General features: G+C 43.1%; 1 protein-coding gene across 2 annotated transcripts; it reads left to right on the top strand.

The window, feature by feature from the left end:
* The first annotated feature begins 1853 nt into the window (after nucleotides 1–1853).
* On the top strand, nucleotides 1854–23892 carry ankrd28a (ankyrin repeat domain 28a). Of its 2 annotated transcripts, none has more exons than XM_085792031.1 (29): nucleotides 1854–2163; nucleotides 10415–10498; nucleotides 11223–11301; nucleotides 12125–12195; nucleotides 13554–13754; nucleotides 13834–13921; nucleotides 14522–14664; nucleotides 14868–14975; nucleotides 15064–15168; nucleotides 15691–15769; nucleotides 15923–16037; nucleotides 16241–16323; nucleotides 16406–16469; nucleotides 17015–17083; nucleotides 17196–17336; nucleotides 17435–17546; nucleotides 17678–17704; nucleotides 18041–18115; nucleotides 18232–18433; nucleotides 18546–18633; nucleotides 18736–18853; nucleotides 19828–20050; nucleotides 20157–20244; nucleotides 20999–21082; nucleotides 21163–21311; nucleotides 21405–21487; nucleotides 22176–22258; nucleotides 22354–22445; nucleotides 22534–23892. In XM_085792031.1, the coding sequence occupies exons 1-29, from the start codon at nucleotides 2137–2139 to the stop codon at nucleotides 22824–22826; spliced, it is 3174 nt and encodes a 1057-aa protein (XP_085648157.1). In that variant the 5' UTR covers nucleotides 1854–2136; the 3' UTR covers nucleotides 22827–23892. The 2 variants fall into 2 exon arrangements, with proteins under 2 accessions (XP_085648157.1, XP_085648156.1); XM_085792030.1 differs by lacking the exon at nucleotides 1854–2163 and adding an exon at nucleotides 8004–8684.
* The last annotated feature ends 836 nt before the right edge of the window (nucleotides 23893–24728 follow it).

Genomic DNA, 24728 nt, shown 5'->3' with positions numbered 1-24728 from the left:
AATTTCATCCACTCATTATTTGTTTCTGTATCAAAGCCAAGGTACAGGTTAATGAACAATATGTCTGATGCTCCTCAGTTATTCACAATTAATACCCTATGTGGATGCATAAAGTCAGTTTAAACCCCACAAGATTTTTTCAGTGAAAATCTGTAAAAACAAAAAACACTGTGCTGTGATGTTAGGCACTAAATGTGGTAGGCTATAGCTGCTATAAAATTGCATTTACTGAGACCAAATAAATGGTATGTAGCATTAACTGTAAATATACAGTATTTCCAGGAATCAACCAGCCCCTATTTTTTGAGGTGTTCTACCCCAAGTCCTCAACCATGATAAGAACCAACAGACCTATATCTGCTGCTCTGCTTTAAAGTAGAACAGAATGAGGTAGAGATGGCCCTGCGGAAAATCCTGATAAACTGAACTTCACCTTGATTGTATGACCTCTGTAAATCCTTGTGATGCAAAAAACAGAATAATTTTATCTTAATCCTCAGTGAGTCATGCATTCAGCAGATCAGAGTGGAAGGACTAAGTCTGGGGAATGATCGTGCCTGTTGGAGTCTGTCTTCAACATTATCTGTGGGGACAGTTTCATCTAGGATATCTGTGAAATCAACATGTATGCAAAGCAACATCCACTTCAACCTAGTTGGTGAACTATGGCAGCCAGCAGGGGACTCTCAGCTCACCACTGGAGGTTGTACAGTCACGGAGAATAGGAGCAACATCAAGACTGAAGAGTTGAGGAGGAATCATACAACTGGTGACAAGATAGAAGATAAAAAAAAAGTTATGTGAAAAAGATCTTTCCCCATGTGAGTTTAACTATAAAAACTCAACAAATGGTGTCCATTAGTCAGAATTCTACACATTCTCATTGTTTTAAAGCACATGAGAGAATGTCCCTCAACATGTAGCTACACACACAGGACACATGCAAAAATACAGAGTGGATAAAATCCGTATTTGTGGGAATCGTTTAGACGCTGCAAAGATTTTAATCCACCACCTACAAAGCCTGAAAGAGGAAACAATGTAGAATATGTGGAAAACAATTTTCAAATAATTGTTGTCTGAAACGTCACAAGAGATTTCACAGTCCAAAAGGTCTAAATGTTAATGTCATCAGCTTAAAACCTACAGATGGGCAAAATCCTACAGATGTCATAAATGCATCAAAAGCTGCTGTGATTACTGGAATCTGATGCAATGCTGTAAAATCCGGTGGGAGATGCCAGATGCAATGATGAGATTCAGTAACAGTATGTAGCCTATTATAAGTATGCAGTCTATTAGCTAATATTTATTAATATCAAACAATCAATCTTTTGTAGATTTCCAATAGGAGACTTTGTGTGTCTTCATAACTTGGCACTCTCCCTGTTTCGTCCCTTGTTTCTGTTTGTCTATTTTTAAATGGCCATCATTTCATTTTTATCCTGTTATATTTCAACGATATTAATTTTATCTTTTCATCTGCTTTAGGCCTACCTGCCCAGGGACTAGCTACAGGTGTAAATGAGCAAATGTTGCCATAACTGACATATTTTCTTGTGCATTGTCCCTGTTTTAAATAAATACAATTCCTACTTATAAAAACATTAAAGTCACCATAGCCTACTTCCTACATGTTATCAGTCATTATTTCGTAATAACCTTTTTCTCAATAAATCATCAGAAAGGATTTTAGATGTAGCCTATTTAACAGCAGTTACATCTTTGCAATTAATTGATGCAGTGCATCAGCCTAACTTTCAGCCAGAGGATCCTCACTGATGTTGAACTGTTGAACGGACTGTCCCTCCAGCTCGTTGGACTTGCACTGTCGGTGGGGTTAGCTGGGGTCAGGGGTCATGCCGAGTGAGTGCAGCTCGTTGACCTCTTGTGTGTATGTTTTTTTTCCTGCCCAAACTTCGGCGTTTTGTCATTTCTGTCCCATGATGTGGTGAGCTCGTCCCCGGGCCCGGCAGGAAGGAAGGAGGGGAAGCAGCAGCGCCGCTTGACTCCGCTCCGGAGAGTCAGCCCCACCTTTCACCCCCCCCTCCCCTTCTCCCTCCCCCGGGTAATTTACAGTAACTCTCCCGGGCGAGTTAGTTACTACTGTCTCCGGTTTGCTTTTACACGGGGAACATGGCTGTGTTGAAGATACAAGACCAGGTAACTCTATCTCTCTCGCTAGCCTCGCTAACACTGAACGTCAAGTTTAACCTGCTGTCGTTGTCACTCATGGTAAAAACTGATTCATCACGCTGGTTTAGGTTTGTTTTAGGAGTGTTTACATGTGTAACTCCTCAACACCCATGTCACACTTGACTGTTCATGTTAGTAGTGATAGCTTAACTTTACTAACACAGAACCGCTAACTTTATCTGGAGCCGTATGTGAACGGAAATGTAGACAGTAAACGTCTCTTATAGCTAAAGGCTAAAGTCGGCTCTTTCTGACATCTGACATGTTAGCTGACGAGCTAACGAGCTAGCGGTAACCAGTCAACAGAAAAACAGTTAACGTAACGTAACAACCGGGCTAGCGTCACGTTACCTGTTGCCCTGCGTCAACTTGGACCTGTTAAAACGGACACACGAGTCATATAAGTCGTGTCATATGTCTTTATTCGGTGTTTCTTCCTACTGCCGGTGTTTGTTTCTCTCTGCGGTGGTGATGGACTAGTGAACACAACTGGACAGATAGCTACGAGGGTACCGGAGGAGCGGTTAACCCACCTTGTCTATGCTAACCTTAGACAAGTTATGATGCCACTTTGCTGCTGTGGTAATGTCGCTAAGTTAGTGAAACTGGTTGTCTTGTGTTTGCATCACGTAATATCCAAGAATTCTACCCTGGCAGCCTGTTTTGTCAGCTGTCTATATTAGCCCCCTGGCCCCCTGCACAGAAAATAGTAGGCTATCTTGTCATAAACAACCAGAAGCCAATTCTGAATTACAGAGACGCACATAATACCGCATCTGAAAGCATACCTTTAATACCTCGACCCAAAAACTTTGTCGTAGCAACAGGTGCAGATGAGTCTTAAGAAAAAAACTTTGTCTGAAACTCCACTGAAACAGGTTGTCTTGTATTTGCATCACATAATGTCCATGATTTCTTACCCTGGCAGCCTGTTTTGTCAGCTGTCTATTTTAGGGGGCAGCTGTGGACAGTCACCTGTTGCTGGAGATAAGAAAAGGCTGTCAGACTAAAATAGCAGGTGGTGCTGGCTCCGACGTCTCCAGCTTAGTTCATGAACCAGACACTCCACAGGCTTCAGATCAGCTCTGATGAGCTCTGCAGGGAACTGAAGGCAGGCAGCAGCCACATCCAGGGCACAGTGGGGTGGTGGGGTGGTGGGCATGAAGCACAATGACCAAGTAGCTGTGGATTTCATCACTTTTGCTGTCACACAGTTATTTAGTTTAAAGAACATTTTATTTTACCATAATTAGCCACACGGACTGGCGTGAGGCTGTGTGTTGTAGCCTATGACATATTTAAATGTGGTGGGGTTGGATAACTTGTGGTTATCTCTGGCATTACATTTTATGCAACAGTGATTGAATACAATAATGAGGTTATAACTAAATGGGAAACAAACTGTAAAGATTGAGAAATGTTGGTTCAGAATTGGCCTGATTGTTTATAACAAGATACTATTTTGTAGCTAACTATCGAGTTGAGTAAAACTCCAAAGTGGGTCAGTAGCTGTGCAGGTCTGTGTCTTGTCCTGGACTGACCAGCCAGCAGGCGCGCAACAAGCGGAAGAGTGTGTGTGATTAGATCCCCCTCTCTATTCTTCATTGTTCTTTGTTGTGCTTGCTGACAGAGAATTGGACAAAGGGACAAAAATAGTCACTCTGGGAGGGCAGGACTGGACACAGGAGTGTGTGTGTGTGTGTCATTTTGGCAGGACTTCTGTTGATCCTCTAGAGGGCGCCCTATTGCTGCTTAGTGTAGTATAGTAGGCTATAAGCAGAGGTGCTGCCTGGGATGAAAACACAAAAGAAAAGAGAAGCATGTATAAGAGAGTGTTGAAGTTTTTGTGTGTTTACTTGCTCATAGCTTTTAGCTGTGTCCATGATGTAAACATAATGGATGGTATTCATCTTGTTTGTGTTTGTGCAAAAGTCAAATGCACACAGTTTACAAATATGGCTCATTTTGTACTGTCTGGTTTATTAATGACAGTGGATTTGTGTGTACTCAATGGGCCAGACCACCATTAGGATACCTTCTGCCAGGGCAACACTTGGATTAGACATTACTAACTTGATTCAAAATGTGAACGTGAGAACACATGCCATAGAATAGCTAAATAATTGTAATACGTTCTGATTTGGAATATGACTAAAATGAGTGAAAAGTGGCACATATCACAGAACATGAACGCTACAGTTTGGCATTTTACATAATGATATACTTTACTTACATCACTGTTCAGACTGATGTAAATGTAATGTTCCAGGGTATCTGCAGGGTCTTGAAAAGTATTAAAAGGTGATCAATCAATTTTGGGAAAATTAAGACCCTTAAAAAGTATTAAAAAGTCTTACATTTTGAAGGTGTTTTTTCTGAATTAGCTGTCCAAGAGTTTGAGTCCTAAAAAAACATTGTGAAGTGGCGGTGAGGTATTAAAAAATATTGAGAAGGTCTTTGTGTGTGTCCTGGGCCCACACGGCACACACCCACACACCCACACGTGCTGGCCTTTGTGTTTGTGGACTGGGATTACATTACACACAGTGCATCCTGTGGCAGGGTCAAAGCAGAGGTCATTGTGCATACTTTCACTAACACACGTGCAGTCATGTTGAGTCTCTCTCTCATGAAGTGAAGCTGGTGGGCTGAGCAGGGATTTTTTTCTTGGGCGTTTGTGATGATATTGTGCCTGCATCCTCTCGTTGTTGTGTTGAGATCGGGTTCGCCTTCTGTGTGTTTTTCCTGGGGTCCCGTTACCGTGCCAGCACCAGCTCAGCATTAACGGAGCAGGCATTTGATGTCTGCCTGCCTCATGAAAACGTGTTCAGCACATCACAGATTTGATTTTTGTTTATGCCAGACGGAGGTTTTTTTCTTTCCTTTTGTTGTGCTCATCATTGTTTGCTTTTTCTCAGTCTGGACTTTACGTAAAGGTTTTCGTAACTTGACTTTGCTTTTGAGTTGTGATTACATCTTTAAACCCACATAAATACTCCAAACGACTCATTTCTCTTTGGCAAATGGCAACAAAATGTATTCTGTAAATATCTTTGGGCTTGGCAGCAGACTATACCCCCAGTGCTAACAAGTGGAACAGACAAAACAGTGGTTGTTTGTTTATATACTTTGCTTCCCAAACATCATTCTTTATTTGTGCCTTTGATGCAGATCTGTAATCTCAACTCGACTGCTGTAGGAACAGAATGATTGTAGCTGCGTTTCTTCATATTGTTCAAGGATGGTAAGTCCATTAAACTAAACATTTAGGCTTGCAGAATGGCTCCGTCCAAATGAATCTGTCTCTCTCATTCGTCCTCCCTCGCTCTGTCCGTCCCTCCCCCTGAGTTAATGGGGTTGTGTGGCTTGGCAAGATTGCTCTTTTTAGGATCTGTGTTGAATATGAAGGAGACGAAGGCACACACACACACACACACACACACACACAGACATTCACGTACAGACTGGTCTTGTTAGCTACCCTCACATTCTCTGGCAAAGCCAGTTTGTTCCAGTTTTATAATGAGGAGATGAGGACTTTTGAAGCTATGCCACTGATACACTAAAACGAGTATTAGAACACACGCACATTGATCTGGTATTCATTCCCTTTAGTTTTATTTTCTCATATTTAGGTGGATAGGCCACTTATATTCCTGCACCCAGATGCAGAGAATTTAAATCTTTTTTTTTCTCTCTTTTTTTTTTCCCGCAAACAATTATTATAGTTGGTTGTTTTGTATCGCGCTATGTGGTCTTTGTTTTTGAGATTGTCTCAAACTTTGCCATTTAAGGTAATATAACGAGAATTTCAATGCCTCTAACTTTTCACGTCATTAACTTAATGTCCAGTAGCAAACAGCTGAGGAACAAGGAACAGAAAATGATCATGTGGTTGTACATATGCAGATATTTTCAAGTGTTGAATATCTCAGCATACAACATGGCATTGTTTTTTTTGGAGATGGCTGGGTCTTCAATAATCAAATGTGAGACTAGCGCTGAGGCAGAAAATCCTCAACTTTCACAACCTTTCTGTCAGCTTCAGCCATAGCGTCATGGCAACCCCCTTAAAATTGTGTAGAGAATCGACAGCACTCTTAGTAAGTGATTGCACTTATACGGTGCACAGCAGCAGTACAGATAAGCGGACACGTTTCGGCTAACAGCCGTCCTCAGCACTGATATGTTTGTGTGTTTCCTTTTTAAACAGAACCAGCTGGTCCAAATCAGTCATCACGGTATAAAACCCATAGAAATCATTCAAACAGTGATATATTCGATAACGCATCGTAATAATTTACATATAATAGTAGCTAGGAAAAAAGTGAACCATCATAAATATCCCAACTATATCAGAAAATAGAAGTTCTTACACACAGTAACAAGACAATAGGCTATAAGCTCGAATATAATAAATAGAATGCCATAAATAGAAAAAGTTCCAAAGTGTTTTTTTTTATAATACATCTTTAATTAGCATCCTTAACTACTGATATTTGACTGAAGTGGCCTCTATCTGAAAGGCTTTTTAACAGGAGTCAGATGGTATAACTGGTTATACTGTAACTGGTTACACCATCTGACTCCTATGAAAAGCCTTGTAAATGTCACAAGTCAAACGGTGTAACCGGTTACACCGTTTGGCATTTCATTTTAAAATCAATTTGACAAGCATTAACATGCACACGCATGTAAGCACATGGCCTTGATCTCAATATATCAAATATACTTTTTTTAAAGATAAATATTCATTTTTATGATTAATATGATTTTTTAAAATGTTTTTCTAGGGTCATACTATTTTACATGTGAACAACTTGCCAAACCTGACAAACCCTAAACATAAATAAATGAGTACATTTTTAAAGACAACATCATGCCAAACTAGTTGAAATGGTATTTTATTTAGAATTTCTTTTAAGCAAGTTGAAGTTTTTGGTGCAAGTTTTTATGGTTACACATACACCACTTAGACATTTTTACCATAACTCTCCAATATATTCTCTTAAAATGGATTAAAGGCAGAAATTTTATATTGGGTCCCCCAAAAAGAATATAGGCTAATTGTTGTACATTTATTCTTTTTCTGACTAAAACCATATAGACACAAAAGAAATTAGTGTTGAGTCACTGACCCAAATAGATCAAATTCAAATTCAACCAACTTTATTTATCCCAAATAGGGCAATTCCGTTTGCAGTCTCCAGTCAGACAGAACACAAAACAAAATAAACAAACAAACAAACAAGCAAACAAAAGAAGACAGCACATAAACCAAACAATTTCCTCTATCAGTAGCAACAAATCAGTGTGAGGATCAATATCCAGTCCCCCTGTGACCACGGTGCAGTGACTCACACAGTACGAAAAAGAAGGGGATAATAATAAATACATTTTCACAGAGGTTGACAGTCAGCTCCTCAATGTCAGTGTTCAGAGACATTACTATGTTTGTCTGGTTAGCTCTCTCTTGACCATAAGGTTGTGGGTTTGATTCCCATGTTGACAGAGATGGTAACCCCCGGCAGCGGCCTCTCTCCGAATTTCTCTGAGGGAATTTCATTGTCATGTATCTTGGCCAACTTTCCCCAACCAGTTGACACCCACGGCTGTCACTTGCCCCCTCTTTGTGCTTTGCTCCATTCATCCTCAGTCTTCTTTGTGTGTTGTAGTGCTCTAGGTACCTGCCTACAATTACACTCTCCCTCCTCTCTCTCTCTCCCTCCTCCCTCCCTCTCTCCCTCTCTGTCCCTCCCCTCCCCCTCCCCTCCCTCTCTCTTTGAAAGAGCTGGCTTCAGCAGTCTGCCTGAAACGACCGATGCATACTCACACATACATTGGGTGCTACGGCCCCCGTCAACGCTAATCACAGGGCCTGGGTGTGTGTGTGTGTGTGTGTTTGTGTCCGACGCGTGTGTATGTGTGTGTTCCTGGCTGCAGCACAGCAGTGAGGATATGTAGCTTCCTGTGTGCTGCTGCTGCTAGGCAGCCCAAGCTCATTCTGCCGCATGCCGCTTACCGCCACCATTACGCAGAGGAATTCCCTGCTGTCTGTGCTGCTGCCGCTCACAGAGAGTGCAAGTGTGGGTTAAAGAGAGGAGGAGAGGAGACATGCAGCAAAGCCACACTGACAGATAGAGGACAGAGCCGGATTTCACATTGGATTTTACATGAAGATGTGCAGTGTTGGTTTACGTGGAAATTACTCTCTTTATGGGATTTATTGCTGACCCTTGTGCTCCTGAATTGTGCACATATGTAAGAGGGAACATTGTGTATTTGTGTGTGTGAATGAGAGAGAGTGTTTGTGTTGGTTTGTGTGAGTGTTCCTGATGCGGTCAGAGAGAGCTAGCCGTGTGTGTATCGTGGTGCTGGAGGAGGTGGAGGAGGATGAGTCTTCGTCACCTCCACCTCCTCGGCCCAAATCCTCGCCAGACCGCAGATCCCATCATGCCTCACGCAAGGCTGCCGCTCAGGAGGACAAGGTGAGATGGGCTCCTATTTTTGGTTCTCAGATGTTTGCTGAATTTTGTGTCAGTGTAGATAGTTCCTGTGTTAATGACAGCATTCATTGAGGTTTTAAACAGGCCACTGCACTTCTCATACCTGTTCTGAAGTTTAAACCTATGATGAAATACATAGCTACACGTCCCATTGCTTTAAATACAATGCAGTGCCGACACATGTCCCCCGCTGCTAAATATAGCACCAATATAATCACCAATATAGCTCTGCCATACAACTGCAGGTTTGTATAGATTATCAGCAAAGCCTAGGCCTTTGTAGTCTCCAGTGTTAGCTTGATGAAGGGTAAGCCTACCGTCGAAACATGGTAATAACTCTTTTCATTTTATGAAAGCTGCTCTTTGAAGTGCACACATAGAGGGGGGGAGAAAGCCGGAGAAGATGTACAAGCTCTAATGACAGGGTTTGTGCTCTCAGTCCATGCCTGCCTTCCCCGATCTCTGACATACTGTCAGTGTTTATCAGTGCAATGGGAATGAGACAGATGCCGACATGCCTGAGAGCCCCACTTATTTTTAGTAGGGCCGAAATGAGAGAGGGACGAGGAACACCGAGCGTAACTAGCAGGTTCACATCACAGTACTCATATAGTACTGAATGGCATAACTTCATTCTCACTTTACCTTGGCAGCCCTTACTAGGATCAAGGGTGAATATGTGGAAAAAAAAAAGTTTGTCAGTGAGACGAACAGTATTAAAGTGGATTTCAGATACTTGATACCCTGCAAAACAGGTAATGGTAATTGGGGCATCCCCTAAAGCTGCATCATCATGTCAGCGTTTGTTTAGTTTCGTCTGTGCATTAATAATGATGCAGCACAAAGAAGAGTACCACAGGAAACGGTATATGCACAATATTATTCCCTATTTAAAACATTTTAATTAACATGTTGCTACAATTAACAGGTGAAGAGTAGCAGAGTAGTAGTAGAGAGAGAGAATAGTGTAAACATATACACAGGTAAAATACATGATGCAGGGTCAGGTCTGGTGGTTTAGTTTCACTTTGTTTTACTACCAACAAGGGCTCTTTGTTATCCAAGATATACAAAGACAAAAAAAGCACATAAAGAGCCATATTTTGAACCCGGTTATCCAGAATTGAATTGTGAGCTTATTATAATGTTACTTCCCTTAACCTTTAATTTGAATGGGCTTGTGCTGTTCTGTTGCGCAGCAATACCTCGTGAGGGTTTATGGTGACTGCTGTGCAGCACTGTTTATAAATCCCACTCGGTATCAGGCGGCACCATGTGCTCTAAACATCAACATATGCAGATACATATGAAACTGAGGTGAGAGATGGAGTTAAGAGGTGTGTCCAGGGTCTTTTTGTTGAGTCTCTCGTGCATTTGCAGCAACTTGTCTTTCACTTTCACACTGTTTACACTCTTATCAAGTGGCCTCACGCTGTGTGGTACCACAGCAATTTATACACCACTGTGTGTGTGTGTGTGTGTGTGTTTGTGCGTGCAGCTGCTACTGTCATAAACAAACATGTGATATACAGCCTTTTGTGACCCATGGCTCTGTCCCAGTTTAGGATTATAGTGTCTGCGGGTGAGACTCTCCCATTTGTAACTCTCACAGCTCTCACTGATAACAAGGTTGTCCGCATAGAAAATGACTGCCTTGCAAATGATGGATGTAGTGGTGTGATTAAGCATTTACTCTCTCTCTCTCTCTGCAGCCGTCTCTGTTAAAAGCTATCTTCAACGTGGACCCAGATGAAGTTCGGGCCCTCATATTCAAGAAAGAGGATGTCAACGTTCAGGTAAGTCACACACACACCAAGACATACCGGTATACACAACAATCGGGTGGAGGGCTGCAATTGATCTGGGTAGCTATTGATCAGTTGACTGACTGAGAGAGGCTTCTGGCAGCTCCTTAACTTCCTCATTTTATATACTGTCAACCAGGGCATGATACAATGGTTTAAGGTAACAACCTTCATGATATCGCTCTCCTTTTCTTCTCTCTCTCTGTTCCTCCTCTTTCTGAATATATATATCTTCAGTTCACATCCTATTGTTTTCCATTCTTTGTGTTCTGTCTGTGCCTGTGTCTTTCTCTGGGTCTTATAGTGCTGGGGTCATCACACTGAGTCTTCCTGGAGTCAGCAGCAACACAGGCCCAGGCCTATTGCACTCACATGACGTTTGTTTATAGCCCCACATTGCTGATTGCTCTCTACCGCACTGGAGGAGAGAGAGGCGGGGGTGCGGTAGCAGGGTGTAGTGGAGTGATGGAGCACAGTGAGGAATAGATCCAAACAGATGATGGACATTGTTCCCTTTGTCATTCCAGTCTCATGTTTCCTGTGGTCTGCGCTAGTGTGAGGTGTATGGGTTTTGTTTGGGGCGCATCATGTGATCTATGTTTTCACGAACTGGTGACGTGTTTTAAGGCTCACGTTCATATTTAATGAAAAGATGAAACGTCGATGACCTTGTTTTATTATTAAGTGCTTTCTTTGGTTTTTGGTCTCCTGATAGGACAATGAGAAGCGGACGCCTCTGCATGCTGCAGCCTACCTGGGAGACGCTGAGATCATTGAGCTGCTCATCCTCTCAGGTAACGCCAATCTATCAATCTCTCTTCAGCATTCCCAACTAATATCCATCCATTTCTAGTATCAGTATGTGTGTGCTTTACCTGTGCCTCCTCATTATTTCACCTAAACCTGTTTAATTTTTATTCTTCTTCTGTATAATTCATTTATTTGCATTCTTGGTCTTTGAATACTTTTATCATTTTAGGTGAGACTATCTTGAAATAATTCTAACAAGTTCATTCATTTCCCTTTGTGTGCTTTCAGTTGATCCTCTTTCTGTGCTTTTTCTAAACTCTTCAAAGACACTAGTGTCCACGGTTCGTCTCTCTCATCCTGACATGTTTATTCCCTCAGTAGTTTCCTTGTCCACGTGTGTGCTCTCTGCTCTCTAGGTCACTGGTGACATCTTGTGTGATATATCAATCATCTGATAGGGTCTGTGCCGGCTTGGCTTACGGTAAAGTCAGCTGAGCACGTCACAAGGTGGGGCCAGCTCGGTCTCAACACAAGAGTAGAGTGGAGGGGTGTATATGTACGTTTGTGTACGTGTGCGTTTGGCGTTTCTCAATAGCAACAGGTGCAGCTTCAGGACTATTTTAACCCCCTAGCTGTGCCAAAGAGGATGATGGGAGATTTATATCTTCCAGGCACTATACTGGCTCACAAGACCCCTTTTTCACAAGTCATGAAAAAAGCTTTCTTAACTTTAAGGTTGCTGTTTTCTTCCTCTTCACACTCTCATTCAGGGACCTCGGGGCTTCAGTGAATCTTTCAGTGATCAGATTTTTTTTTTCGACGTGTCGGCTACTGTTGACTCTGACATCTCTCCCTCTCTCATCCAAGGAGCCCGAGTAAATGCCAAAGATAACAAGTGGTTGACTCCTCTTCACCGCGCCGTCGCCTCTTGTAGTGAGGTAACACATTACACAAAAACACATACACAAGTTGCAATCCTGTATCTTTCTTCTTCTCTATCATTATTATTAATATGCACAGAGTATGAATTAACATGAAGGAAGTTGATGCTGTGATACACTTTAAACAATCTGCCTTGAAAGGGCAAGTGGACTGTTGGTGTTTGATAAGACCTCATAATGACTTTACCTCTTCTGGGCAACGTGCCTACACCAACACAGCCCCTTGTTGAACTATTCTTAGGGGCCTTTCATGTGGACTACGTTTATAACCTCCCACGCACAAACACACTAGCCTGCACTTTGTCTGGAATAGGGATGTCACGATTACTTGCTTTCACAATTAATTGCGGTATTAAACAATTAATTTATCGCAAAGATTCCTAAATACCGTCACTTTCCAAAAAATGTCAGAACCATCTTGACAAATGTGCGCCAAAGTAAAGGTAAATGTACAGATACTGGTCCATTTACCTAATATAACATTGAATCGGTAGGAATTTAAAAGTTTGTGTGTAGGGATGTCACAATTACTTGTTTTCACAATTAATCGCGGTATTAAACGCCACAATTAATTGATCGCAAAGATTCCTAAATACTGTCACTTTCCGAAAAAATATTATGTATGAACCGTGTCGGCAGATGTGGCGCCAAAGTAAAGGTAAATGCACAGATACTGATCCATTGATCTAACGTAGCATTGAATTGGTGGGAATTTAAATGCTAGAGTGTCATTTGTAATTAAAAAAAAAGATTAAAATTAACTTAAACATTTGGTATCAATGACAATTAATGACTTGAATATTTCAAACACATCCCCTGGCGGATTAATAATTGCTCATATTTTAATAGATATTTAAAATATTTTATAATTACCAGTAGTAATGTATATTTTAACTATATTTGATTTTACACATTCATAGTGTTGTGAAATGTACTGATGCATAATAATCGTGATAATCGTAACACCATGATTATTTCTCTGACAATAATCATACCAAAAAAGTCTATTATCGTGACATCCCTATTTGTGTGTCATTTGTAACAAAAAAAAAACAATTAAAATGGACTTAAACATTTGGTAAAGATGACAATTAATTCCCCTGGGGAATATAATTGGTCCTTTATTAATAGAGCATTGCAATTATTTAGACTATATTTGATTTTACACATACATAGTGTTGTGAAATTAATTAATGCATAATAATCGTGATAATCGTAATACCGTTATTTCTCTGACAATAATCGTACCAAGAAAATCTATAATTGTGACATCCCTAGTCTGGAAAACTCTGGCCTATTAGAAAATAGACCCTCTGCCTGCTGCGCGCTCTGACCCAGGTTTCCTCTCCATCCAGGATGCAGTGGCAGCGCTGCTGAAGCACAGTGCAGATGTTAACGCTCGGGACAAGAACTGGCAGACGCCGCTCCATGTAGCGGCCAGCAACAAGGCTGTGCGTTGTGCCGAGGCCCTGGTGCCGCTGCTAAGCAACGTCAATGTGTCTGACCGGGCGGGACGCACCGCCCTGCACCACGCCGCCTTCAGTGGACACGTGGAGGTCGGTTCCTTTTTTCCCCAAATACACACACAGAGACAAGCACACGTCAGCCTGTGTTTGATTCACTATTGTGTCTCAGATGGTGAAGTTGCTGCTGTCCAGAGGAGCCAACCTTAACGCATTTGACAAGAAGGACAGGAGAGCCATCCACTGGGCTGCATACATGGGTAAGACCTCAGTAATATGGGTACCTAGTTGTCAATCTGATAAACAGAACAGGGTGGAACGCACTGGACAGCCTCATCTGTGATGACTAAGGTTATTATAGTTTTGAAATTTTCATTAGTTTTTATTTTTATTTAGTTTTTCAGTTTGCTTTTTTAAAATTTCAGTTTAGTTTTAGTTAGTTCAACAAGTGATTAACCAGTTATACCGTAGTTTAATTTTTATTTTTGAGGAATTGTCTAGTTTTTATTTAGTCTCAGTCTTAGTTTTAGCTTTAGAGTGAGACCTCTGAAGATGAACTTCCAAATTTGTGGGATTTTTCCCTTTTAGTTGCATCCCATAAATGTTCCCATTCACTTTTATCTACCTGTGGGTCGTGAGCTGTGGCGTTTTCTTCCTGCAACTTCTCTAAGAAAACTCAAACTAAGCTGATTATCTGCAATTCAGTTGAGTTTTTAGTTGGTTTTGCATTGTTCATTGTAGTTTTTATTTAGTTCTCATTTTTGGAAAAAATGTTTAATTATTTTTTCACTGCTAGTTTCAGTTAACTATAATAACCCTGGCACTGACCTGGACTCATCTCATCCTCTCTTCTCTGCCAGGTCACCTGGAGGTGGTGAAGCTGTTGGTTGCCAGTGGGGCAGAGGTTGATTGTAAGGACAAGAAGGCCTACACCCCACTCCATGCAGCGGCATCCAGTGGCATGAGCAGCACAGTGCATTACCTGCTGAGCCTGGGGGTCCATGTCAGTACGCAGACACTAGCAATATGTGCCATTGCTAAATACCTTGCTAAATCTTTACCTGTAAATATAGAAGTGATTATAAATGCTAGAAATATGTGATCAGGAATTAATATTCTTCAGTTAATAAATAGAAAAAAAAAAAGAAAAACAGCAACTTGCTCCATGTTCCTGGGAAAAACAACACAGATTCTCTGTCTGCACAGGTGAATGAGGTGAATGCCTATGGCAACACCCCGCTCCATTTGGCCTGTTACAACGGACAGGACGTGGTGGTCAGTGAGCTCATCGAGGCGGGGGCCAACGTCAACCAGGTGTGGACACGTCCCTCTGTTCCAGATAGCGCGTCCGTCGGTGGTGGCTGTGTGTGATTAATTATGCTAATTCTGTATCGTGCTTCAGGTGAACGAGAGGGGCTTTTCTGCTCTCCACTTCGCCTCCTCCTCACGCCAGGGGGCGCTGTGCCAGGAACTGCTGTTAGCGCACGGAGCTTACATCAACATGCGGGTGTGTGGCCGTTTACAGATAAGCTTTCACACAAACACAGACATGGAGCTGAGACGCAGCGTTTGCTTTATATTGCTGCAGAAGGAGTGAGTGTATATACTGTGCACCTCCTGTATTAATGCAAATGACATCATGAAAAAAGGCCTGTGACTCTTATCATGTGCGTATGTATGTATGTACAGTATCTATGTTTGCTCTGTATCTTGTAGAAAGTTAAAAATTCACAGTGTTGTTAACACTTTGGTAGCAGTGATGGAAACTGATATTTGGTCCCTACAGCCTCAAGATGTAAGGCCATATGGATGACGGAGGGGGGGCGGGGGGGGCTCCCTGAGGCTGCAAGCTGCTCAGGGAATATGTGTGTGGTGTGAGATGGCTTCTGTTCACTCTTATTGGACTAGCTAGTTGAGTCAGCTGCCCACACTGACACTCACTGTGCAACACACTGATGCACTGTAGAGGCTTTATGGTGAAATTCATAATAATCTTTGTCTGTGCTCGTCTTTCCCTCTGTGTGTCCAGAGTAAGGACGGCAAGTCTCCCCTCCACATGGCAGCTACCCACGGGAGGTTCTCCTGCTCTCAGGCTCTCATTCAGAACGGTGAGAGCCCCTACAGTGTGCTGCTGCCCCCCCCTCATGCCAGAATTAAAATAGATTTGCTCGTCTCTGTATGTTGCACAATATGTGAAATGATTGATTTATTTAGTTGTGCTGGCTGTCTTTAACCTAATTGTTGGATTTCTGTGTGTCTAGGAGCTGAGATTGATTGTGAGGACAAGAGCAGAAACACTGCCCTTCACATCGCTGCCCGCTACGGCCATGAGCTCATCATCACAGCACTCATCAAACACGGAGCCAGCTCCGCCAAGTTAGTAACAACACACATTCAGCCATCTGTCTGTCTTCTCACCGAATCAAATCTGAGCTTGCTCACTGCAGACACACGAACAAAAGGTTTTTTTATTTCAGCCTCTTTGTTTTCTTTCTGTCGTCAAAAGTGCAGCTACACTCTCGTGCCCTCTCCCTCTCGTCCTGTAACGACTTGTCTTATACGTCTTTTATCTTTTTCAGAAGAGGCATTCATGGGATGTTCCCTCTACACCTGGCAGCTCTCAGCGGCTTCTCAGATTGCTGCAGGAAGCTGCTGTCCTCAGGTACAGTCATGCTGACACTGTTCTCGTCATTGCGATCACCCAGTTGACATCTAAATTGATGCTGATTGCATATTTTGCGCAGGGTTTGACATAGACACCCCTGATGACTTTGGAAGGACCTGTCTACACGCTGCTGCAGCTGGAGGGTGAGTAGTTGCTCCTGCTTACTGCCTTAATGTGGTTTACTTTCTAGTCCTCTCCAGGTGCCTTATTTAAAGGGATAGTTCGACGGAACGTTATGAGATGGAGTTGTTTTCGAGGCAAATGCAGAGGCTGCTTGCCGAAAAACTGCCCCAGACGGGAACACGCATCAGCGGTTTTGTGTGAATTTACCTCTAAAACAACTCTGTCTGGTAACGTTGTGGTATTATCTCATAGCGTGGTGAATGTGCAGGTCACAACTTGTCCACCAGAGCGTTTTGGAGTTGTTGGATTGTGTATTTGATGAGTTTGATGAGGGAAACTAAGAAATCCCATGAGCCTCCGTAGCGTAGCTCTGAGCAGCTCGCGGCTCTGCTCCACCGTTCTAAAAATAGCTTGCACCAATAATTAAAGGTAACAAACCTACTCCTAAAACTATAGGGATTATTGCAATGGGCCAATTTCCCAAAATGTTGAACTATCCCTTTAACAGCACTAACAAACACTTGGTACTATATGAACAAAACATTTGTGTTTTCTGTCCAACCAGGAACCTGGAGTGTCTGAACCTGCTGTTGAACATAGGAGCAGACTTTAACAGGAAAGACAACTTTGGAAGGTGAGCCACAGTTGTAGTTTGCATCTTAGATTCTAGGATAAGATATTGGTAAAAATTTGAGAGCATGACGTCCTTACTGGATTAAATAATGTCTGTTCTCTGACCATCCCAGGACTCCGTTACACTATGCATCAGCCAACTGTAACTACCAGTGTGTGTTTGCCTTGGTGGGCTCAGGGGCAAGTATTAATGAGCTGGACCAGAGAGGCTGCAGCCCCCTGCACTACGCTGCTGCTGCTGACACTGATGGAAAGTAAGTCCTCCACTCTGTTTAATTTATGCAGTTTATATTCATTCATACTATAAAGGCTTTTGTTAAAAAAAAAATCTCTTCTATTTTGTCTTCTCCAGGTGTGTCGAGTACCTTTTGCGGAACGATGCGGATCCAGCAGTGAGAGACAAACAGGGTTACAGCGCCGTTCATTATGCCTCAGCCTATGGGCGCACACTCTGCCTGGAGCTGGTGTGTACAGCTTCCACACTGAGTGGAAATATGTCCCAAAATGTGATCAGAAGTGTCTGGAGAAATACTCATTTACAAGAATACCGTAGTTGTCATAGAAACCTAAAAATCTCTCTTTCTCTCTCTTTTAGATGGCAAGTGAGACACCTCTTGATGTGGTAAGAAAAAAATTCAGTCGCCCACTGATACACAGTGAGCTCTTACAGTGATTCTTATGAAGTTGCTCCCTCTGCTGGGGAAACGAGCTGCCGTACCGCCCCCTCTGTCGTGTTACTGGTTAGAAAACAATGGTCATGGTTGTCTGCATTTAAAAAGAAAACAGTTGTAAAACCGCTTGTGTTGCACATGTTTTGTCTCCTGTGCGACTCCGTCCTTTCAGTAAATTTGTAGCGTGTGAGGCTTCATTTGTGGGGAGCTCTAATGAGGCAGTGCCTTGCCATATGTGCAGACCTGCATCTGGAATGAGTCATCTGTGAACCTTCTCTCTGTTTCAGTTACTGGAGACATCAGGAGTGGACATACTGAGCGACTCGGAGAACCAGGCCCCTGTCAGTCCTCTGCACCTGGCGGTCAGTTGAAGGATTTGTCACTGTGTCTGTTTCACACCGAGGATTTCACCGTCTCCATTTTTAATGAGGTACATTTCCGCTGCTGTTAAATAAAACATGTGTGTTGAATCACCCAGGCTTACCATGGACACTGTGGAGCGTTAGAGGCCCTCCTGTCATCCCTGCTGGATGTGGACGTTCGCAGCCCAGAGGGCCGGACCCCTCTCAGCCTGGCCTGCTCCAGGGGCCACCAGGAGTGTGTCTCCCTGCTGCTGCACCACGGCGCCTCGCCAATGACTCATGACTACACACACAAAAAGACAGCCATACATGCTGCAGGTGTGTGTACAAAAAACATGGATGCAGCACCTCAATGTGCCATGACTGAGGTTTGTAGTATAAAAAACATGTTAGTTTATCAAATAAGCCTGACTGTGTCTCTCTGCTGTAGCTACCAACGGCCACCCAGAGTGCCTGCGCCTGCTCTTGAGCAACAACGACCAACACATAAACGTGGACGCACAGGACACCAACGGACAGTGAGTGTGTATGTGTGTGCACAGACAGATGTATGTGTGTGCAGTCAAAATGACTTGAGGCTTGAGGCTCTTACTGAGATTATTTCCTTTTACTGCACACAGGACTCCTCTGATGTTGGCAGTGCTGAACGGACACACAGAGTGTGTGTACTCTCTGCTCAGCCAAGGAGCCAGTGTAGAGACCCAGGACCGCTGGGGGAGGACAGCACTGCACCGAGGGGTGAGACACATACACCGACATTACAACTTTTAAAGGGACATTGTGTAACTTCTCCTGTTATCTATTCACGAAAATCGATTATTTCATTCAAAAGTGTGTTTTTCATTAATCAGTAATCCCCCCCATCAACAAAGTGAAGTGTTCCTTTCAGCTCTGAATGAGCCGTTCATATCATTCATATCTACATGGAGCGGGTAAGCTCGGTGCTGGCTGCCATGTTGTGTATACGTTCAGTGGCAGCGTGACGGTAGGAAACCACGGAAACTCAGCGGAGACACCGGAGCTGTCGGCTCAGGTCGAGGTGGCGTCTGTGAAAAGTCACCGCGGTAACGCAGTGAGGAGGAATGGAGCGTTACACTGATGCTGCATTCACCTGCAGTCGGGCAGACGGCCGTCAGTAACAAACCAGATGTCATTTTAGTCACAGAAGTCGAGAGAAAGCCGGTAAAACGTGGGTCAGGAAAACAATACCACATCGCCATGACAACATATTGTCACAGACCATTTGTTTACTTAGAGGCTTGTTTATGCCGTTACGTCACGTGCAGCGTCTGTCGTCCGTCTGCCTAATTTCACGTGAATGCAGCATGAAAAATACAACTGAGTTGCTTGTGATATACAACCGCAACGCTAGATGGGAGTAATTAATACACAATGTCCCTTTAAGAATACTCAAAACAAGGAAAAACACGCACTCTCCAAAAAACTTTCAGGAACAAAACTGAAGAGGCGCACGGCCAAAAGTTGCATTTACAGAATAAGAAGAAAGGCCAAAAGCACTCTCATAGTTTTTTTATTGCAAACTGCGTCGGCGCTAAAACACACAGACCAGTTTCGACAACGTCTTCCTCAGTGTGCTGCTGGCCTTTCTTCTTTTTCTTTTTCCTTGAAGAATACTTTCTTACTGTATATACTTTATCGTGGTATATTTATGTATCATTTCTGATGTTTTCCACTTTTTGTTTTTCACACAGGCAGTGACGGGCCAGGAGGAATGTGTGGAAGCCCTCCTCCAGCGAGGGGCCAGTGTGTGTGTGAAGGACATCCGGGGCCGCTCCCCGCTTCACCTGGCATCGGCTTGTGGCCGTGTGGGTGCCCTGGGTGCCCTGCTGCAGGCCACCACCACCTCCTCACACACCGAAACACACCTCACAGACAACCAGGGCTACACACCGCTGCACTGGGCCTGCTACAACGGTAGTAGAAAAAAACCACAGGGAACAGTTGAGAGACCTGTGTTGTGTATGAGCCTACTGCACAACAGTGTTTACACCTGTTCATACATCTTTCTCTGTGTTTCCAGGATATGATGCGTGTGTGGAGGTGCTGTTAGACCAGGAGGTGTTCAGGAAGACTAAGGGCAACTCATTCAGTCCACTGCACTGTGCTGTGTAAGACCTTGTCTGTAACTGTGATGTTAAAGGGATAGCTCAACATTTTGGCAAATTTGCCTATTGCCATAATCCCTATAGTCGTAGCAGTAGGTTCATTACCTTTAATTATTGGTGCATGTTGTTTTGAGATCAGCGGGGCAGAGACGTGAGCTGCTCAGTGAACACAATGGAGGTGAACGGTACAAGTCCCCTGTCCCTCAAAACTCATCAAATACACAATCCAACAACTCCAAAACACTCTTGTGGACAAGTTGTGACCTGCACATTCAACACTCTATGAAATAATAATGTAACATTACAAGACTTGTTTTCAAGTTGTTTTTGAGGTAAATGCAGCCAGAACTACATTCCAGACACGGCTGCTGGGTGGAGTGATTTCAAAAGCGCACATAGTTCCGCGTATTTGCTTCGTAATGTTACATCATTATACACGATAATTTCATAGCGTGTTGAATGTGCAGGTCACAACTTGTCCATGAGAGTGTTTTGGAGTTAATTGGATTGTGTATTTGATGAGTTTTGAGGGACATGGGACCTGTACCATTCACCTCCATTGTGTTCAATGAGCAGCTCACGTCTCTGCCCCGCCGATCTCAAAACAACATGCACCAATAATCAAAGGTAATGAACCTACCACTATGACTATAGGGATTATGGCAGTAGACAAATTTGCCAAAATGTTGAACTATGCATTTAAATGTACATGGACATTGGTGTGACGGTGTGTGACAGTGTGTGTTGTGTGTTTCAGTATGAACGATAACGAGGGAGTTGCTGAAATGTTGATTGACTCCCTGGGTAGCACTATTGTCAACAGCACTGACTCTAAGGGCAGGTAGGAGACATGAGTTACATCACGTTTCTATAAACAAGGTGTTGATAAACTCTGACAGTATGATGCTTGTGTTAATACAGGACCCCCCTTCACGCTGCCGCTTACTCCGACCACGTGGAGTGCGTTTCCCTTCTTCTGAGCCATGGAGCTCAGGCGAACATAGTGGACACAAGCACGCGTAGGACGCCGCTGATGATGGCAGCTCTTAACGGACAGACCAATGCAGTGGGTCAGTGCACTTTTTGACATATACCGTAGTTGAATTGTTGGCTTTGGATTTACAAACTTCTGACACGTAACCGTCTTCATTCATGTGTTGCAGAGGTGTTGGTGAGCAGCGCCAAAGCAGACTTTACACTACAGGACAGAAACAGGAACACAGCGTTACATCTGGCTTGCAGCAAGGTAACAACCATTCACACAGATAGCATATGTACTTTAACCCATTAGCCATGGTGAGTTATAAGTAGTAACATGCCAGATATACACTGCCTGTCTAAAGAAAGTGAGGAAATATCATCTTCAAGGAAGAAATGTGGTCCAATGTGACCACAGAGTCCAGACCTTAATCTTAAATCCCATTGAGAATCTTTGAAAAATGAATGCAACTCTAGACAGCAGTAAATGTTGTGACATTGCAGAAGCTTATCGAAATGATGCCACAGCAAATGCATGCGGTAATCAAAGCTAAAGGCGGCCCAACGTGTGTGACTTTTTTTTGGATGGGCAGTGTATGTAAGGATCAATGACCAGGCAGATATGTAATTACCTAACTTTTGATTACATATTAACATGTTCTAGCAGGATGAGATTAATTACACATCTGAATGAAAGTGATTGTGTTACTGTAAATGTTAGAAAATGTCAAAACAGATTTGTGCTAAATGTTGAAATAAAATAGCAGGTGTGTGAAATCTACAACTCAGAATAAGAAATTGGGAACTTCTAATATCCAACAATTCAAAGTGGATTTTTTTCCTGCCCAATCAGTGTACAGATTTCAATCTCTAAGCAGTTAACATCTAGACATCTATTATCATACCTAACTTGATCATTTTCCTTGTTTCACTCTTTCACCGTCTGTTCCTCTCAGGGCCATGAGACGAGTGCCTTGTTGATTCTGGAGAAAGTCAGCGACAGGAACCTTATCAACTGCACCAACACTTCTCTCCAGACGTACGTGGTACCTCTACAGAGCAGACCGACCCTCTAAGTTCACACTGGACCTGTTTTAACAGTCTATCTCACCTCTCTCCACCTCCCCCCCGCAGGCCCCTGCACGTAGCAGCCAGGAAGGGTTTGACGGTGGTGGTCCAGGAGCTGCTGGGAAAAGGAGCCAGCGTGTTAGCGGTGGACGAGAACGGTCAGCGGTCACTCTCACTGTTCATTCATATAGTTTTAGAGCAACATGATGAACAACATCTTTTCTTCCTCACTCCTCTTGTTGCTAGGCTACACTCCAGCTCTGGCCTGCGCCCCCAACCGCGATGTAGCCGACTGCCTGGCCCTCATCCTCAACTCCATGATGCCCACCTCCCCCATGGTCACCATAGCAGCTCTACCGGCTCTCTCTCTCACTCAGACGGTCATCAACCACCACCCCACCTCCAACCACATCTCCAAGGGTGTGGCCTTTGATGCCCCGCCTCCTCTGAGGCCCGACCACGCCTCCTACTGCAGGCCGGAGCGCCCGCTGTCCTCTGCAGACGATGAACTCAATGACTCAGACTCAGAGACGTACTGAGAACTATTGGACAGAGCCCCACTGTTGTGGTAGGACAGCCAGCCACTCAGGAGCCTTAACAGTTCACTGACAAGGGTCAAAAAGAAGAAAGGGAGGAGGGAGGAAAAAAAAAAAGAGCCAGATTATTTTTAGGTAAGCCTCCTCAAATGTAATAATAATTGTTCTAAACCAGATGCTTGTTTCCTTAAGGTGCACACCCGTGGTGTGGAACATAATGAACTAAAATGTATGATAAGGTGGATAGTGGATACACACTACGTTTCTCTCAGACAGCATCACTGTATGGTCAGTAACATGGCCAGTGTCTTTTTAAATTCAAAGCAATACCATGATTCTTTTTAAAATGCAGCTCCTTCTCTTTGCTGATACTTCCTGGAGTGGTTTTAAGCCTTTTCACAGTTTTACTTCAACTATATATTAGAGGAGCATCTACTGAAGAAAAGCTCAGAGGACAGCTTTTTTCCGTCATTATTGTCTGAAGAAAAAAACACACACAGGGACAATCTCATGGGACCAGTGATGATCTGTTTTCCCTCCTGTAGTTTTGGGTTTTGATTTAGAGTTTTTCTTGGAGCGGACACTGATGGGTCTCTCACACACGTCGGTAATGCTGCATCATTAATTTTTGAACCACTTTTTTTTATTCCCGGAAGAGGAAGTCATTATTGAATCCTATGAATTTATTCCGAGTGGAGGCTGAATCCTTGGGAGCTGATTCTGACAGCGGGTGGATGTAAAGACCAGTTTGCTGTTTAACTGGTTGAGAGGAGTCAGCTGATTGACAGTGCGGAGGAGCAACCCCAAGGAACTTTCAACTTGCAATGCTGTAAACTACTTAATGTCTGTGTACTGTACTGGAGACAGGAGGAAAAGTGGCTGACACTGTGCATATGTGTGTAAGAGGTAATATGTGTGTGCGTGTTTGTGTGTGTGAGACAGAGAAAAAGAGAAATTAATAAATATTGCCTTTTTAGGAACAAGCAACTTTCAGGCAGAGGATGAACACTAATTGGTGCAATGTTTGTAAAGATAAAGTAACGAAAGAATAAAGATATTCGTTTTTGAATTCCTGCAGTTTGTACACGGCAGAGCACAGATGTGATGCAGCTCGGTTTTCGTTGCAGCTCTTATCACAGATCAGTTATTTTTTATAACCATGTATCTTATGTCTCCTGACAGACAAATAGAGTTTAAAAGTTACTTCTTAAAGGGATAGTTCACCCAAAAATCAAATTTCATGTCGACTAAGGGTTGGGAGAAGTTTCAGAGTCCTCTGTGCCTTTTTGGAGTTACATGGGGGGTCCACGCAGCACTGCATTGCCATATGACGGTGGCGAATGGGGCTCACTTTTCTTTGTGCAAAGACACACCAAAAGACATCAAAATAACTCCATACTGCTCATCTGTAATGTCCCTCTTGTATTGAAGCCCCAACATGAGAAATTGTCTATATTTTAAGCTTGTTTGTAGCGGAAGCTAGAGCCGTGAACTGAGACACTGGGAGCTTCCACTACAAACAAGCTTAAAATATAGACTTATTTAATTTTTTTCGGAACAATTTCTCATGTCGGGGCTTCAATACAAAAGGGACATTACAGACAAGCAGTATGGAGGTATTTGGATGTTTTTTGGTGTGTCTTTTTGGACGAAGAAAATTGAGCCCAGTTCGCTACTGTCATATTGACATGCAGTGCTGCACGGAGCCCCGCTGTATCTCCAAAAAGGCACGGAGGACTCTGAAACTTCTCCCAGCCCTTAGTCGACATGAAATTTGAATTTGGGGTGAACTATCCCTTTAATTGGCAACCAACAGTTATTTCCATTAGATATAAATGACCTCTGTCTTTAAATAGGCAGAAAATTGTGGTATATGCTCAAGCTAACATCTTCACACGAGTCATT

This window comes from Trachurus japonicus, chromosome 11, assembly GCF_045865225.1.
Source record: "Trachurus japonicus isolate A0001 chromosome 11, Traja_1.0".
In the NCBI taxonomy this organism is placed as follows: Eukaryota; Metazoa; Chordata; class Actinopteri; order Carangiformes; family Carangidae; genus Trachurus; species Trachurus japonicus.
This window is presented reverse-complemented; position numbering and strand designations above follow the sequence as displayed.

Bases quoted from the DNA above. Each gene is read 5' to 3' on its own strand.
- ankrd28a (XM_085792030.1), top strand. From the start codon at position 8,532: ATGCGGTCAGAGAGAGCTAGCCGTGTGTGTATCGTGGTGCTGGAGGAG. The intron at 14,665-14,867 runs GTCAGTACGCAG...CTGTCTGCACAG, and splicing joins TGCTGAGCCTGGGGGTCCAT to GTGAATGAGGTGAATGCCTA. The intron at 18,434-18,545 runs GTGTGTGTACAA...TCTCTGCTGTAG, and splicing joins GACAGCCATACATGCTGCAG to CTACCAACGGCCACCCAGAG.